General features: G+C 46.8%; 1 protein-coding gene across 1 annotated transcript in view; it reads right to left on the bottom strand.

The window, feature by feature from the left end:
• Positions 1-16,429, bottom strand: part of FHDC1 (FH2 domain containing 1) — a 38,341-nt gene extending 21,912 nt beyond the window's left edge. Inside the window, exons 1-4 of the mRNA XM_040626367.1 lie at positions 16,308-16,429; positions 10,999-11,642; positions 2,471-2,532; positions 1,692-1,794 (exon numbers count right to left, since the gene is read on the bottom strand). Of these exons, the coding sequence (XP_040482301.1) occupies positions 1,692-1,794; positions 2,471-2,532; positions 10,999-11,505 (672 nt within the window). The 5' untranslated portion in view covers positions 11,506-11,642; positions 16,308-16,429. The remainder of the gene's footprint in view (positions 1-1,691; positions 1,795-2,470; positions 2,533-10,998; positions 11,643-16,307) is intronic.
• Positions 16,430-18,385: the final 1,956 nt, after the last annotated feature.

Below are 18,385 nucleotides of genomic sequence, written 5' to 3'. Positions count from 1 at the left end.
GAGCGAAGGCCTCAGGGCAGCGCTCGGGTGGGTTTTAGTCCTCTTGCCCTTAACCTCCCCCCTCTGAGTTATACCCCCTCACAACTCTGCAACCTGGGAGGTATGACAGCTAAGTGGCTTCTTTGAAACATCGCCAATTCTCCCGTAGCCTTTGCGTTCTAACCACCTCTGAATTTAAAATCAGAAATGAAGACATGAGGAAAACCGGTACTTCATCTCCCACCTCTTCCCCACAGTACGAAGCTGGCAGCCTCCCTCACGCCTAACCTCCCTCTAGTTAGAGATTTAGGGCTTCCAGAGCACGTTCACACGCACTCTCCAGCGTGATCCTCATGTAAGTAAGCGATGAGGCCCGTTAGGAGTGGGCAGCAGAGCCAGTCCTGAGGAGGAGGCATGAAAAAAGCCCAAACAAGAGTAAGACTTCAAGAACGACGCAATCTTTTTAAAATCCAAATTAATTAAATCCTATCCATCCTAATTGAAGATTTTTGAAACTCTCATTCTCTACGTTAAAAAAAGACTAAGGACTGTTCATATATATATATATAAGATCCAGGGTAAATTATGATTTAACGTACCTTTCCCTCAAGACTTTAAGACCCTTTGCCGTCATTAATAAATGCTGGTAATTAATCTTGGCTTAGGTAAATTACACTTAATTTGCAAACAGAACACCTGACATAGAGAGGTGCAGATTATCAAATACACCTAAGATACTCAGTTACCTAGTAAGACCCTCGAGTGGTATTGCCAGTTTATCACTGATTGACATAAAAGAAAAAGTACAGGTATATATTCCTCTTGTTATTTATGGAATTGAAGTCAAATTCCATAAATTTAGTGTGGGAAGAGGAGCTGGATGGGGAAGAGAGGAACCAACAGTATGGATAAAAGGGTAACTTACTTTTTACTTTCTAAGATTCTACATTATTCAAATGTTTGCAAGCACATATATTCGTGTAATTTCTTACTGAATTTTTTCAGGGTCCCCTTTTTCAGAAATAAAAGGCAATATTACAATTTTATAAGACTTTATAAAGTCTTATTGTCCAGGTTTTTATTCCCTATCAAGCTCCCAACCATTCAATGGTTCAGTTAATTCAGTTCAAAAAAAAAAAAAAAATCAGTAACTTTATATTGCAGTACCTACATTACTATCACAGCAATTTTCACCTTTAAATACAGAGACAACATTTCTTAACAGTTTATCTCTCTCTCCAAAATTTTACAGCATCTTTAATCAAAAGTGGTTTCCTTTTGTGTGTGTAAAAAATATACATATTTATAAAATAACCTGGGTACAGCCTCAACAAAAACTGTCATTGGTGATGAAAAGGAAACCAAATTTACTGAGGTCCCGTGTGCCAAGTACCACGCTCAATGCGTAACTAGGTTTCAGCACCCTGGCAATCCAGGGAGGCAGCCACCGGCACCCTCACTGTACAGGTGTGGACACTACGTTCACTGCAGTTAGGAAATTTGCCGAAGCAAGAGGACAGCTCCAAGTCAAACCTAGGTTCCCTAACTCCATAATGCATGCTCTCTCTACTAGGTCACTTTTTACTTGTATGTGAGAAGACTCTGGCTCTGGGTAGCAGAGTGCCCTTCCCATGTGAGTTCTGACACTGTGAAAAATATTGAGCTTTGATCATCACTGCGAACATCTAAAACTCATGTGCCAAATTCCTTACCTCCTCTGACTCCGGCAAAAGCTTAAGAAATTCTCGCAAGGTCTCTGATCCATAATGCTCACTCTTTCCTTGATGAATATCTTCTACAATGGACTGAGGAGACCTTGAAAAGACAATCAAGATTCCACTTCACGTTTGCTGGCGTGCCAAAGACACACAAGTCAGCAGACACTAAAACAAACCACCTCTACCCTTTTTCCATCCCGCCTTCTTCCCAGTCTGAGGGACGGATGCGCTTTGTCAATGATCACAGGAGCCCCACTGCCAGGGAAAGCGGGGATCCCGACACACCACCCGGAAGCCCCTTCACCCAGAAGCCCATCCTTGGGAATCCCAGAAAAGCTGAAAATGGCAGCAACCATGGGCGTCTTCTCCGGGAGGAGAAAAACAATCCCCTTTGGTCGCATGAACTCTGGCGAGCCTCTCTGTTCCATGTTAGAATACTGGCATTTAACCACTGTCTTCTGACCAGTTCAACCTCCACTGAGGGGCAAAAGTATAAATGAATTGATACATTCCCTGGCATGACAGGCTTGAACAGGCACCTCAGGGAACTTTGCCCATAATCCAAGCCATTAGGTTATGCTTTCATGCAGGAAAACAGCAGAGAGTGACAGGCACTTGCACACTCATCACGCCGTGTGTCCAAGGAGGATAGGCAGGTATGAGGAATGACTTTCGCTCATATTAGAAGCTGACTTTTCAGCTCAGCCACACCTGCAGACTGATGCTGACAGCGTGGGTATGCCTAAAGTTGCAAATGTGTGCAAAAACCTTACTTCTTAAATTGCTTAAGAAATATTCCAATGTTCATGCTCCGTTTTGCATCCAAGACAGTAATCTGGAAAAAAACAGACACATATAAGACGATTACAAATTAGAAGACTTGGAGGAAAGAAGAGAATTAAAACCTATCAAAATACAACACTAAGAATAACTTCCAATATGTAAATCTGGTTATTAATCGGTATACCTAATGCAGTTTTGCAAATATTAAAATATTATCATCTCCCCAAACTTCCTGCAATGATCTATTTCCTTAACTATAATAACTATACATTATCTACTTTAATCTTATAGAACTTTTTTTTTTTTTTTTTGAGAGAGAACATGAGTGTGCACACCTGGGAGGGGGGACAGAGAGAGAGGGAGAGAATCCCAAACAACCTCCATGTTCAGTGTAGAGCCCAATGCAGGGCTCCATCTCAGGACCCTGAGATCATGACCTGAGCTGAAACCAAGAGTCAGACACTTAACCGACTGAGCTGCCCAGGTGCCCGAATCATATGTAACTTTTAAAGAACAACGTATATTAAAATTTTTTTAATTTAGCTAGTTCCTCTTAGAATAATAATAGCCTTCATTTAAAAGCCCAAATTTGAAAAAAAGGTGTGTTAGCTTAGCCACATCATATGAGATTTGAACTGAGAAAGTAAAACGTAACTGAAGATATTGCAGAATCCCAAACCCCGCTTTAGAAATGTAGAAGGACCAGTACTGTTATTTTCAGAAGCATAATAAAATTAATTTTTTTCCAAAAGAGAAATTTCTCTTCATTGAAAAAGAATATATATGTCCTTCAGGGGGAGGTAAGAAGTCTCTGATATTTTATTTACTCGGAATTTAAAAAGGAAAACTGGGGCGCCTGGGTGGCTCAGTTGTTAAACGTCTGCCTTCAGCTCAGGGCATGATCCTGGCGTTCTGGGATCGAGCCCCACATCAGGTTCCTCCGCTGGGAGTCTGCTTCTTCCTTTCCCACTCCCCCTGCTTGTGTTCCCTCTCTTGTTGGCTATCTCTATCTATCTCTGTCCAATAAATAAATAAAATCTTTAAAAAAACAATAAATAAAAATAAAAAGGAAAACTGTGTGCCATACTGCACCAAGTCAGAGATGCACGTTACCATCTCTGCCATCAGACGCAGCGTCTTCGATGTAATGACACACGGTGCCGTTCTCCCGGACTGTCAAAACCCAGATTTGGGTTGCAAAAGGTTTTAGCTCTCCAAAATTAATAATGGGGCAGGGTGTTATCAGACTAGAAATCAGAACCTTTTTTGGGCAGGAGGTGGGGAGGACGTTGTTATTAAATACAGAAGCCACTTCTTTCCCTGGAAGGGAATATTCAAGACGCATGGAGGAAAGATCACCTTCAAACTGCCACAGGTTTTTTTTCATCCGTGTTTTGGTAAAGGGAGACTAGCTAAAACAGGAATGTTGTTATGATTCTCTTCCTTTACAAATGTATGTGATTCATTTGTGAACAAAAGCGAATCAGGTTTCAGATTAAATTCCTGTTCTCTAGGCCTGCCTGAAAGTTTATAAGCAGCAACGAGAACTGTTAACCAAATTTAATGGCATTTCCTGGCTATAAGGTTAAATTTTTACAAGAGGATGGCTGCCTTCTTTTGAAGACTAATCTTAAACAATCACATTATTTACTATCCTAGGGGTTTGTATCATGTTCGCGCAATCACCTACCCGCCATAAAATAAACTCCCAAGCGGAAAGGGCAGGCTCCTTATTGGAATCCTACCCAGGGACTGTAGTTCCAGTTCAGTGTGAAGGGAGGGGAGAAGATGGGGAGAGAATAAAACCTGTCAAACCTAACACCCTTTAACAAGGAAAGCCCATACGAAACAGAGGAATCTACAGTTAGTATGACAGAAAACAAGTGTATACTGTAATTCATCAATTAAAAAGCCACAAGAACGAACATGTGCATTGATATAGACATACACATACCCGAAGAACTTCCTCAGCGCTCACCTCTACCCACAACGAGGAAAACTTTTCTATTTCTCTCATTAAATCACCTCTTGCTCTGTTTAACCCTGGGTGGCAGCACCCTCCCCTGCCCCAGCCCCAGCCCTAACCCCCCGACCCTCCGACCCTCCGTGCCCCTGACCCAGAATCACAGCTACTGCTGCCGGAAAAGAGATGGACAAATCCCTCGTACTATTCCTATTTGACCGGTAAGGCAACCGAGCCTCCGACAGGTCATGTTATCCCTTCCCCCAAAGCAACTCGAGAACTGACATGCTAGCCTGGGTCTCTCTGGTTCCTTCTCACTCTGGTTTCTCTGAGCTTTAATGGCGCTACGATACAGGAATACGGAGAAGTGGCAGTGCTCCCCCACCAGCCTTGGGCTGGTGTCCACTCCAGGAACGGGGCAGACCTAGAGAAAGCCATCCACACGGCCGGCCAAGTCCCCCGGCGCCTCCAGGGCTGTCTGTGTGGGATGATGGATAGAAATCACGTCCTCACAGCGAAGACAGCCTCCGGCGGCCGTCATGCTTGACCCAGGGGAGCAGCCACAGCCTGGGGCAGCGGCGGCCTCCACCGCTTGAAGCAGAGCTTCAGCAACTGGCCACCAATTTAAGAGAGGGGCGCCTGGGTGGCTCAGTCGATTAAGCAGCTGCCTTCGGCTCAGGTCACGAGACCAGGGTTCTGGGATCGAGGGAGCCCGCTTCTGCCTCTGCCTTCTGCCCCCCACTGCCTGTGCTCTCTGACAAATAAATAAATAATCTTTTTTAAAAAAACTTAAGAGAATTCAGCAATACTCCTAAGGAAAAACCTGGGCTGGCCACCCCTGAGCACCTTACAGGGCAAACAAAGCCCAGAGCCTCATCCAGAGGAAACGAGACAGCTGAGAGCATTCCAGGGACAGGGCCACTCTCTCCTGACATCCTCAGATCCGCCTAGCGCACCCGCCAGCTCCTCCTCACAGGCTGCCACACTCGACCCTTCCAAAGCAGTGTTATAAAACCATTGGTTAAAGTCTTTTAAAGCGGGTTACCATTTCACGTGTAACTCAGCTTATCTCACTCCCCAAATGCCCACCATCTCAGAGCTCTCTGAAACCCTGTGTGTGGGACTGGGTGGTGTTCTGGAATCATCCTGAGCAGTGGGCCCTGCACGTGCTGCGACAGATGACCTCAGGGACGAGGATGAACCTCCCTGCCCACCAGTTCTAATGGACAACAGTCTACTTTTCTGGGCACCTCAGGACAGGGAGGCAGGACCCCCGGTGAAATCGGGCCTGTCGGAGCAGGGACAGCCTGAGTACTAGAGAGCTCTCGGGCTTTCCCATCAAGGGCCCACTGCAGAGTTCCCCCAGGCCCGGAGGAGGGAACCAGATACAAGGTCCAATGCTCAACGCAGGCCGTCCTGAGGACTTCCCACGAGGATGTGAGGTGGCCCTGCTAGAGCAGCCGTGTCCCCCCAGACTGCCGGGCTGGCCAGGGTCGTTCTGCCTCCCTGTGAGGCACTGAGACCGCAGCACTCAGGAAAGGCTGAGACGGGCTCCACCCCAACTCTTTAAGCGCTCCTCGCTTCTCCTGCAATTCCTCTCCGTTCACCTACCAGCAACGCCTACACAGTCTGCCTCCCTATTCTTTCAAGCAAGAAACAGCTTCTGTATCTTAGTTGTGGTAAAACACACGTAACATTCACCAACTTGACCATTTTTATTTTAAGTCATCTCTACACCCAACGTAGGGCTCTAACTCACGACCCCAAGATCAAGAGTCGCATACACTACCGACTGAGCCAGCCAGGAGCCTGCTCCTGAACCATTTTTAAATGGTCAGTGTCAGGAAGGGCATTTACATGGTGGTACAACCATCACCACCACACATCCACAGCACTCTTGCCGTCTTGCAAAACTGCAACTCTGTACCCATTACATTGTAACTCCCCATTCCCTCCTTCCTTCAGCCCCTGCCAACCACCCTTCTGCTTCCTGTCTCTATGAATTTGACTATTCTAGGGAACTTCACACCAGTGCAATCATAGTGTTTGTCCTGAGACTGTTTTTTTTCACTTAGCATGATGTCCTCAAGGTAGAAGAAGAAATGTTTAAACCACCTTTGCTTCAATGTGTCAAAGAGGGCTTCCTTGACTACTTAAGTACCACTAACTAGTGGTTATTTCAATGCTACGTTACATTCGGAAAAGCAAAATTAAAAAAAACACAAAACTTCGCATAACCTCCTATATAGACATAGCTTTTGGTTTTTGATTTTTTTTTTTCATTTTATTTTTCTTTTTGGTTGGCTGCCAATTGGGACATTTTCCAACCTGGGTTTGGAGGGAAAAAAAGAAAAACCTAGTTGAAGCTTTTGTTTTTCTTTCAAATATATTTCAAATACTCATCTAGCTCTGTAGTTCTGGATTGAGCATGTCCCAGAATTCTAGAACATACTGAGAACATAACGAAAGTTGAGGAAGAAAACCGATAACTTCAATTAGCGTGGGAGAATAAGATACTACTTCTCAGAAATTTAGAGAAAGCAATCTTCCTTCCATCCTTCCTTCCTTTCTCTTTTCCTAATAATTATAGTTATTTCTTACATGGTATTATTAATTAATGTTAACTGTAAAGATTACTACAGACATCATATTGAATGATCTCATGTGTTCCAACATTTGTGTTTTCTTTTTCCTTTATTTTTATATATTATTATATTTATATATTATATATATTATTAATTATACCTCACTTTTACTGAGGTATAATTAACAAATAAAACTGTGAGGTATTTAAGGTGTGCATCAGGCTTATTTGCTATACACAAACATGGTGGAAGGATCCCCCCTTACCTCCTGGTTATCTTTGTTTCCTCCTTTTCAGTGAGAGCATTTACGTTCTACTCTCTTGGCAAATTTCAATTATCCAACGCAGTGTTACCAACTGTAGTCTCCATGTTTTGTCTTACATCCTCAGGCCTCAGTCATCCTGTGTCTTGTCAATCCTAATTCTGATCACACTCATCTATCATACTGATAAATACTCCCTCTGCCCCCTTGGTTCGGTTGTCAGCTCGGTTACCTTTAATTTCCTTTGGAGGATACCAACTCGCTAAGACTGTCCCTTCCTTTCAGAGCATTTTAGATTCTAGAGGGAGACATGCACAGACCCAGCTAATCCGTGGGCACGATGCTCTGACGGGGCTGGGGCGCAGTGGTGACAGACAGACAGGGAACTTCTCAGGGATGAGGTCAGTGAACTCCACAAAGAAGGTGGAGTTTGAGCTGACTCTTTTTATTATTATCCCCAGTAATATATTTTTGTTATTTCTAATTACTTTATTACAGTTTAATTATTATTGTACCATTTGTAGCCTCAAGTTAATTTTTAGGTAACAAAGACACAAGGATGGTAGTATTTCATAACCTTTCCTCCCTTCCCCCTTACTAAATGTTCTAATTTACTCTTTTGAGTGTTGTTCTTCCTCAATTCAGCCATTCCTGAGCTCTTCCTTATCTTCCAGCAACTTCTTTGTCTGGAATATAATGAAACTTATTTGTAATGCTTTATAAGCCCTTTAAAGTAGGCACTAACCACATAATGGCAGGCCATTTCTGCAGGAGGTTATTATATTTCAAGGGGACATTATCTGATCTCTGACATGTTTGAACCTCCAGAATTATGGCCCGTGTAGTGGCGGATTGGGATGCCATGTTTCCAGGCTCAGGATGGGTCCCTCTGCCAAACATGCTGTTTAGGGTATTCTCCACTCCACGCAGACAGGTGGTAAGCACTAGTACTTTCAACCCTGGATTCCATTTACTCCTTCTGAGTAAACTGGAAGACTTATTACCGGACCTTGTGAAACTATTACTCTGCTGAGTTGCAATTTCCTTAGAAGAAAGTCTAATGAGGGAAGAAAATAGCATGTACCATATTCTTTTACTGAAGGAAAAAAAATTTGTATATACATATATATAAAATACTTCTAGCCATGATGGAGATAGCATGAAAAAGGAAAATAATTCTGGATAACCCTCTGTTATGTGACAATACTGCCTAATACACACTTAAATCCACCCACCTGAACTACTTATCCTACCTGAGTACTAAAGAGTTGAAAAGTTAGATTATCTTATGACACACAGTCATGGTGACTTAATTTTTCTTTCTAGCAGCTTCTCTCAGATTAGGAGCTACAAGTGTTAAAAATATTCACACACCCATATTCATTGCAGCATATTCACAATAGCCAAAAGGTGGAGGCAGCCCAAATATCCATTGATGGATGACTAGATCAACAAAATGTGGTATATTTATATACAATGGAATAGCATTCAGCCTTAAAGTTCTGACACACACTACAGGGTGAACCTTAACGACATTATGCAAACTGAAACGCTCCAGTCACAAGAAGACAAATACTATGTGATTCCACTTACATAAGGCACGTAGAGTGGTTAAATTCTAGAGCTGAAAAGTAGAAGGGTGGTTGGCAGGGGCTGAAGGAAGGAGGGAATGGGGAGTCATGACATAATGGGTACAGAGTTGCAATTTTGCAAGATGGCAAGAGTTCAGTGGATGCGTGGTGGTGATAGCTGTACAACGTGACCGTTCTTCATGACACTGACCGATACATTTATAATGGTTAAGATGCTAAATGTAATGTGTATTTTATCACAACTGAAAATAATAATTATTTGGTTTCAGGTATTTTTTAAGTGAAAGAAAAAAAAAAAGTAAAGCTGTATCTAGGGTGAGGGGATAGAGAGAGATGAGGCGAAGACTCTTTTTATTCCTGAAATTCAGATGTGGCCTAGAAATGGACATTCCTGCCTCAGCTGTAGCTGGGGCAAGATGCCACACTCCCTGCTACTTCCCTCCCTCTCTGAGTGCTTCTTACCCGCTCTTGAATCAGCAGACATAAAGCTTCAAGTTCCTGTAGCCCCTGGAACTATCATTTGCCAAAATAAATGTCTCCAATCTATAAGGGAGGCCACGCATTCTAACCTGGTAGCTGCCTCCCCGGCCGCATGGTGAGCTAGACCCCCTTCTGGTTGTTACGGGTGGTTTCCTGAGAGGTGCGCTCCACTTCCCACTGTAGCCCTCCCCTCTTTCCTTCAAATTCTTGAAATTCAATGAGGAGAACTAGGAAACAATGGTGAGAAATGCCCTACTGTACAGCAAGGAGTCTCCGCTGGAAGCTGGGGCAAAGGCCAGGGTACTAAGGAAGTGACTTCTTGCTCCTTCCAATATTGAAAGGATCCGCTAAGAAATGAACGGGCTCTGCAGAAAGGGAAGAACAGGGCAAGTCCGAGTCCAGCAAGGGAGGGAACGAGGGGCTGTCCTGAAGACTTCCTCTCAGATTTATTTCACAGTTCACACTTAATTCTAATCCCAGAATTCTCCACATTTTATAGTTCTCAGACTCTTGGCTATTTCAACAGGGGACCATACCACCAATTTCAAGGACCCCTAAGTGAATCCGTGGAGGGAAGAAGTTAACCTGTTCCTGAGCCAGACAGAGAAAAGAGGTCAATACTGTTGGCTTGAGAATTCAATTACATAGAGAGGTGCTACTTCCTCCCGGAGCCCTGCCCGCTCTCTTACCTGAGTCACTCCATCTTTGACCTATATTCTCTGCTCCTGTAGAACAGATTTTTTAAATGACACATTTGTTACCCCCCACCCCAGTTTTTCTTCTTGGTGGGCAACATTCTTTTCTTTCAATATCTACTTTCCTAAGTACTTCTGTCAGCAAGCAGAGGTTTCTCAATTTACTTTGTTTCTAAACAGAGTACTTTCAAATGCAATTTTTTGGCTCAGTTTCTATAATATATGGTAATTGGTGGCTCTGAAGCCATGCTTTGGTGAACTTATAACCTGCCAGCTTTACTTTGTTCTCAGCTTAAGACATTTATTGCTAACTGGCAATATGCTTCCTAGAAAATCCATCTAAAACTAGCTTTACGCTTTGAACTCTGGAAATCTCTATTCTACAATGGCCACAGTTTAATCCAGAGCTCTGAGGAATGAAGGCTCTCTCTTAACACTTAGGAAAGGAAAGCTAGAGGGGAAAAATAGGGATAAAATCTTCAGGATGTGTATTAGTTAAGGATGTCTTTAACAAAGGGCAATTTTGTCTCAGAAAGTTCCAGTTAATCTCAGTTAGCTGAGCTCAGGAACTTAGGTTTTTGTTTCGACAGAGACAAATAATGTGGACTTCGGCAGAACTGCTCCACCAGGGGAAACCACAGCAGATGTGCTGGAGACAGGGCAGTGCTGAGAGGCCAAAGAACGATGGCCCCACATAGCATGTTCTCAGCGTGAGGTCATAATCCACCGGGATGTCTGGGAGGATGTGGCATGCATGTTTCTTACACTTTTCTGCTAGTCAGCTCAAGCTCATCATATAAGGCCCTTTCTATCATTTCCAGAGCACACTCACTCGCATTATCTTATTTCTCAGTGATTTAGCAAGTTTTGAAATGTACACACCCTTCCAAACACAAAGCAATGCAGTGTGTGGAGGATACCCCTCCCGCATCTGTTCTTACCTCTTCCCTAGCATCCCTGAAGGATGAATTTAAGGTTCCTCCTCTCCTAGAAAGGGAAGGCTTGGTAGTAGTATCCTCTTGCTGCCCAAAGAGTTCCTCGATGGTCTTTGCATCAATTTGGTAGTGATGTTGCTGCCTGGCGGCCAAAGTCCAGATGTTGGTTTTGCCACGAACTTGCTCCTCCGGAATGGTCTTCCAAAAAAAGCTTCTCATCCGCTTTTTCTTACCAAGGTGGCTGTAGCCATTCAAGTGAGAAGCCGGGGGTAGTCCTGGAGGGGGAGGTGGGAGCGGAGGCCCCCCAGGGAGCGGAGGGGGAGGAGGAGGGGAGGGAGGAAACCCCTCCCCTGAATATGGACATTGTGGGGGTGGAGAAGAAGGAGGAGGAGGAGGAGGAGGAGGAGGAGGAGGGGGCGGTGGTGCTGTTTGCCCGATCATGAATCCAGCTGCTGTGGTGATAGTCCCATTTTCTTTATCGCTGACCAAGGAGACACAATTCATAACATGCATAGTACTGCTGCCTTCTAAGGAGATAATTTCTTGGCCTTGGGGAAGCAGACACAAACATCAACCTTGTGTCATACTTTTTCATTCGCTGGTCGGCTGCCAGAGAAAAAGGCAACTGTGTTGTGGGTCATCTTCCAAACCTACAAAGATAAAACAACTTTAAATCGGTAAAGGAAAGCATCTGAACACTCACTNTTTCCTTCAGAACCTAACATCAGTCCTCCTGGAGGGGCTGGGTCTTACAATCGATAAGAGGCAACGCATCCAAAAGGGCATAAAAAGGGGCTCACACTTGTATAACTGTGAACTAAACAAATCTTACTGCCTGGAAATGCTGCCAAGGAAGCAGCAACAAACCCTGGAAACCTTCCATTAATCAATAAAACACATATTTATTGAGAACCTGCTATAGGTTCAGCAAGTATTGCTCACTTTATGAATAAACTACTTGTTCACTAACTGGCTCATTTTCTTTGGGCAATGGATACCCAACCCCTAGGGAAATCACCCAAATGGCTGAAGCATTAGGTATTAGTGTACGACCCTGCCTTTCTCCTGTATGGACATGTCCCCTACCAATCACTTGGTCAAAGGGCATCCTCTGCCTTGCACAGAAGAGGCAGGACATTCGGAAATGATACAAGAGTGACCAAACTCAATCCCCCTGAGTCAGGGCCACCATGTTCCTGCTCCATTTGGTAATGTGCCTACCCTGCAAATACAGAAAAGAACACTACATGTGAAGATTAAAGGCTGTAGCTCTAAATCAAACTTTACTGCTTACACTTTAGACAACTTACTTCACCTCACCAGACTTCCGTTTTGTCCTCTGTAAAAGTAGGAGGTTGGGATCCATTCCATCACCTCTCTCACAGCTGCCAATGCTATCATTTTAGATTCTAGTGAAGCCCCTCTTCAGAAACAATCAGAACTTCATGCCTACCTCTTCAGCTTCTCCTGTGACACTATTAGCAGAGAAGACACATGCACCCAAGTATATGCTCGCATCATACCCCCCACTTGTCTATCCCTTATCCACACAGTCACTGAGTTATATTGGTGGCTTTTGTTTTTACTGGCCTTTAAATATCTGTTTTTGGTACTAAGTTGTTATGGACCTGATGTGAAACAGAGGTCAAAACAACTACATTTCTTCAGATGTAAGGAAAGGTTAACCGAGGATATGGAAGAAGGGACCCCATGCAGTCTATGAAGTGAGCACCCCATCTATGTGGGGACGTAAAAAGGGGACTGTTTCCTCCAGGTCATAAAGGGTCACATGGAAAGGCTTTTTTAGGCTGGACTTCTGAGCATAATTACCCTTTTACAGCATCACTGTCAAAGCTCACACTTACAGACACACATTGGTCGAACAATACTGAATTACGCAGGAGTAAACTGATAGCACTAATGCAAATATTTCGAAATGCTTTACACAGAACCATGTATAAAAGACAGGACTGCCTTGGGAGTAAGAGTGGAGACTAGAAATAGACCGTTTTTTTCCTCAGATCTCAGTTCTGCTACTTCTTAGATGTGCAAACTGAGGTGAGGTAGCTTGTTAAACCTATGTCTCAGCATCCTTATCTATAATATAAAGATATCTTGTTTCATTGGTTTGCGTAAGAATGAACGAGCTAATACATGTACCAAGATGCCTGGTACACTGTTCCTTATTATTAACAGTAACCAGTGTCGTAAGTACATATGATTTCTCTTTACTTTCACAGGTATTACATTTTCTTTAAAATATGTATTGGGTTTATGGACAAAATGCTAAGTTACTCTGGGCTGCTAGAAAAATGCCTTTAATAGTCCCATTCTTTGCTTTCTAAGTTACTAGGTTTGTCCTTTTTCAATACTCTGTGATTACATATTATATTATCTCTAAATTTTAAGATGAGGGGCGCCTGGATGGCTCAGTCAGTTAGCATCCGAGTCTTGAATTCAGCTCAGGTTGTTATCTCAGGGTTGTGAGATGGAGCCCCACATCCAGCTCTGCACTGGGTGTGGGGGAGCCTGCTTAAGATTTTCTCTCTGCCCCTCCCACCCTTAAAATAAATAAATAAATAATAAATTACAAGCATCAGTGTTTTTACGAAACATCTGAATATTTAACTTTTGAAAACTATATACGGGTAGAAGATAGCACTGCCAGCTACTAACTGGATTTTTCTTTTTTTTACCATTTTAGCCATTTGTAATTGTGTATCAGTGACATTAAGTACAGTTGCAGTGCTGTGTAGCCATCATCACCGCATAATTTTTTAGAAAGTAAAACTGAAATTATTTATCCAAGCCAACTTACAGCTCACTTGAGACGCAACTGGCTTTTAAAAGGAGTTTTCATAATTACCATTAGGGGCATAACTAGGCTGTTTTCATAGTTGGCACCCCTTAAGCAATGACTCATTGTCAATTACAGTTTATAGTTACATTTGAACTCTTCTTTTTTCAAGACTGCACAGGTAATCTTGGCAGTTTATCCTTACATAGTTTAAAATACTTCTGTACATAAAATATCTTCTGTATTGAAGAATTGCTAATCCTCCAGTTCACCTCCAACTGCAGATATGCTGACTTGTTTACAGATTATTCCTGTTAAGAATGGCGATAACCTTAAAAGTCTCCATTCTAGAAAGCAGTAACTCACTCAGTGCTGCGTAAGTATATCCACAGACGTGCCATTGAACCTCACGCAGCAAATAGATACTAATAAGGGTGAGAAAGACTATCCATACACTCAGGTTGTACACCAGCACTAGTTTCTAACACTAAAGCTCCAAACGATACAAGTCTTTCTGAGTATTGTGCATTTGCACAGAAGTACAAGATAAAGGCTTGTCAATGTAAAAAGTGACACATGTTAGTTAGGCACTGGCGTAATTCTAACCACTGCCCCATCTAGAGAAAGAATGTTATTTCTCAAAGTTGAAAGAACAAAATAAAATTTACAACACTGTTACTAGTATGTTGTCTGGCTAATTTTTTCCCAGGGTAACAAATAAGGATCCTAGGCCCACAACAGCTTCTAATGAATAAATTCTCCAGCAATGATTAGCTAAGATGCTAATGCTTTTACTACTGGCTTCAATAGGGCTTTGATAGGGCTTTCCCTTTGGGCAGGATTTCCAATGTCAAAGAGACACAGGAAAAAGAGTGCAGACAGACATTCTAACCCTTTCCACAGTCTCGTAACATATTAAAGCAGAGGATACATAAAAAACATTTGATTTACTAGGGTACGGTCCACAGTAAAGACGCAAACGCATACTCTCCCAAGTCCGCCAGCGCACAGGTAATGCCGCAGCCCTGGAAACACCGCCGTTTCTCACAGCTGCCAACTGCCAGCAGCGACAACGGAATTAGCCTTGGCTCTGTCTGGAAAATGTCAAGGGTCCCATCAATCTCCCCCGGGCAGACAGAGACAGGTTTGTAATTTAACATCTCACCTACAGGTTGGGGACCTCAGCAGCAGGGAGGACAGCTGCTAAGGCTGACAAATGTTCAGCCCTGAGTAAAATGCAGAGCTGTCACTTTGAGGCTCTGAAGATGAGAACCATTCAGGCCCGAGTGCGAATCCTGACCCACCAGGGGTGTGTCTGAGTGATGGACCCTCTAGAGAGACTGTAGCTCAACAGAACATCTTTTAACTATGGGAATTTTTAATAGGACGATGCTGGGCCCATGCCTTTAGCCTTTAGCTGCTCAGCAAGCAAAAGTCTTAGAATGCGAATGTTCATAAGGGTCTTCAAAGAAGCCCTCTGGCCCAGCAGCCAGCACTGCCTTGCTCTTGGTGTCAGAAACATGAAGGGAGCAGGTGGGAGGGAAGAAGAGAGAAAGTGTATGTTTCTGTTCGCAGTGTATTTAGGAGGAAAACGTGTCCCTGAAAGTCAGTTCAGAGCTCAGGGTTTTCCTGAAAGAGGGTTAGTGGGGCCCGGTTGCTCAGCTGGTCACTCACCCTTTAGGTCAACAATAACCAAAAGTAAACGCCAAGGAAAACCCGCCAGAAAACCTTTCCCCTTCATTTCTGACTTGTGTCACAGATGAGGTGGGAGCAGGAAGGGCTGGCCCACACCCTTCGGATGACAAACTGGTGCAGAATATGCCGGGTTTGGAGAGCAGACAGAGGAGCACACAGCCCTTTTATCTGCGGGAGAAAAAAAGATGGGGGGGGGAGTACAGGCGATTCTAAAATATGGAATTTTTGCCTTCCACTAATTCACTGGGGAAAGGCTCCTCCCCGACCGCCTATCTTTCAAAACCTTTCTTGACTATTACACACAGAATGTCAACCACACAGTCGAACCAGAGCTGGCACTATCCAATGCTTCACCTTGGCACTGCAGGCCGTTTCCAGTCACCGTGTTTAATCGGCAGCACAACATAAACACTTCACAGATGCCCCCGAGCGCAACACCCAGAGAGGAGAAAAGAGCGCTTGTTTCTGAATGTGCATTTTCAGTTTCTCTCAAGGTCCCAAAACCAAGAAAAAAAAAGCAAACGAGCGCCGAAGGATGCTCTAGAGAGAGGGAAGGAAGCGCTGGCTACTCATTCCAGGAAGACAACTGTGGGTCAGTAGAGGGGGTCACAGACGGCCGAACACTAGGGGCAATTTCTGTGCAAACAGATGTTTGAAAACTGACTACCAGGTCCTCAAGAAATTCTGCGCGGGCTCACCGGGGGCACGATTTCTTCCAAGACGTCTGGACACGGCCGTTTTCCTAAGTCTGTGCACTGCCCGGCGATCCACCGCGTCCTTCCGTCCCCAGCCCCGGGTCCTGCGTCCCGCCCCAGCCACTCACCAAAAAGGCCCGAGTCCGCCGCACAGAAGGGTCAGGGGGCGCCGCGTCCGCCCGAGTGCCCAGGAGCGACGCGAGTGCGAGGTCCTGCGGCCGCGCGCGAGCCTCCAGCCGCGTCCTTATCTGCGCCGCGGCAGGAGCGGCGACCCGGGAGCGGGCGCCGGTGCACCGCCCAGATAGACGCCCACACGGCCGCGCAGGCTCGGCGGCGGTCGCCGCGGCGGGACGAGGACGCGCTTCGGAGAGAGGCTGCTGCGGGCCGTGCGGGAACCAGCGGGGCTGGAAGGGCCGACGCCGGGGAAGGACTGGACCCTCCGCCTCCCAGGAGCGCCAAGCGTCCGCCCGTCTTCGAGCACAACCGACTGGAGCACCGCCGCACACGCTCGCCCCTCCCGGGGCCCCCTGGGGCCGGTCTGGGCGTGCCGGGGGGGGGGGTCGCCTGGCCCCGCCCCCTCGCCCGGACAACCCGGGCTTAGGGTCGGCCCCAGCCCCAGCGGTACCCGCCCCTCCTCCCAGCAGCCGCACAGAGCTCCAGAAGCCGGGTGGGTTGGGGAGGCTAAAGAGGGAAGGTGTCTCAGTGCTGGGAAGCGAACGAGAGATCTCCTGGTTCGCGGACCCGGGCTCTGCCCGGTCCTCGAACCTTCGCGGCGACACCTCCCTCACGTCCGGGGTCTGGGTCTCGGGCGCGGGGGAGAAAGCCTCACGGCCGCACTGCGGATCAACCGATGGGAGCCGGGAAGAGCCGGCAAAAAAAAAAAAAAAAATGTAGAAGGGAGACTCCTGGTGTTTGGTCGGAGGATAAAACCCGAGAGCCCGCAGTCCCCGAGCTACGGGCACCACGGCGGCTGGAGCTAATCCACCAGCCCACCCGCTTCCTCCCCAAACTTCTACAAGCTGACGGCGAACTTCTAATCGCAACTTCTTACGGCCAGGACGAGTGCGCAGGAGCCGCCCTGTCCTCGGTCCGCATCACCCCGAAGCGGTCCTCCCCAACCCCGCACCCACTTTCTGGGGCCCCAAGTCTGGCTCCCCGCTGGCCAGTGGCGCGCTCTTGGGCCGGGAGGGGGTCAAGTGGGGGCGCGGTTTATCCAAAAACCTTAGCAGCTAAAGCTAAGTTAGCTGACCCTGGTCCAACTCGGAGGCGGCCCGTGACCTAGCTCGTTCTCCGGACGCGGGACCAGACCCGCGTGTCTTGGCCTCAGGAGACCGATCGCTGTCCTCTGTAGCCTCGGTAGTGCAGGCACCAAAGTCACTCGAGTGGGTGTGGAGGGAGCGCGCAAACCTCCCCAGCCCTTCCCACTGAGGCTCGAAGGCAGCCGAGACTTGGCGCCTCAGCCCAGGGTCCAGGCTGATCCCCGCCCTTGGCCCTCTGGAGCCGGGGAGTGTCCGGCTCCCGGTGCCCCCGAGCGGCGGTCGCCCCTGCCTCGGGCACCCGGCTTCCACTCACCCGCGGCCCGCGCTCCTCGCTCCGCAGCGGGGACTCCCAGCGCCAACGCCTCTTCCCTGGTCTCTGCAGCCCCGGCTGCTCAGGACCGCGAGGGGGCAGGGCGACGCGGGGCGGGGCTCAGCCGCCGCCTCAGGTAACAATGCTGCAGAGGAGCCTGCTCCCAGCGCCCGCCGCAAAGGGCAGCACGCCCTTTCCTGCTCGGCCCCTTCCCTCCTCCCACCCTCCGAGCGCCAACGTCGGCGCCGCGGCGCTCACCTTCACCTTCCCGGGGCCCCGGGGGCCTGGAAGTCGCTGCACGGCACGCTGCTCCCCGCACCCGGAGGCGCCGAGGGAAGGAGGGGTGGCGGGAAACAGAGAAGTACGAGTGTGAAGAAGAGCCAGGTGTCCTCGTGTAACCAGCAAGGGGAGGCGCCAAGCTGCTTCGGAACCTGCGGGCGCTTTCCACAAAGCAGCCTCTGCCGCAACCTCCCCGCCACCCTTCCCTGCGCACACGCACACTCATGCACGCACACCCGCCGCGCGCGCGCACACGCGCACACACACAGGCGCGCGCGCCAGGCCACCCTCTGCCCCACGCTTGTTTCCCCCTGAAGCACTGGGCAGCATTTGGGTGCACTGTTCCAGCCCTTAAAGC

This window comes from Ursus maritimus, unplaced genomic scaffold (genome assembly GCF_017311325.1).
Source record: "Ursus maritimus isolate PB19 unplaced genomic scaffold, ASM1731132v1 scaffold_11, whole genome shotgun sequence".
NCBI lineage: Eukaryota > Metazoa > Chordata > Mammalia > Carnivora > Ursidae > Ursus > Ursus maritimus.
The sequence above is the reverse complement of the archived record's forward strand: the minus strand, read 5'-3'. Positions and strand labels throughout refer to the sequence as shown.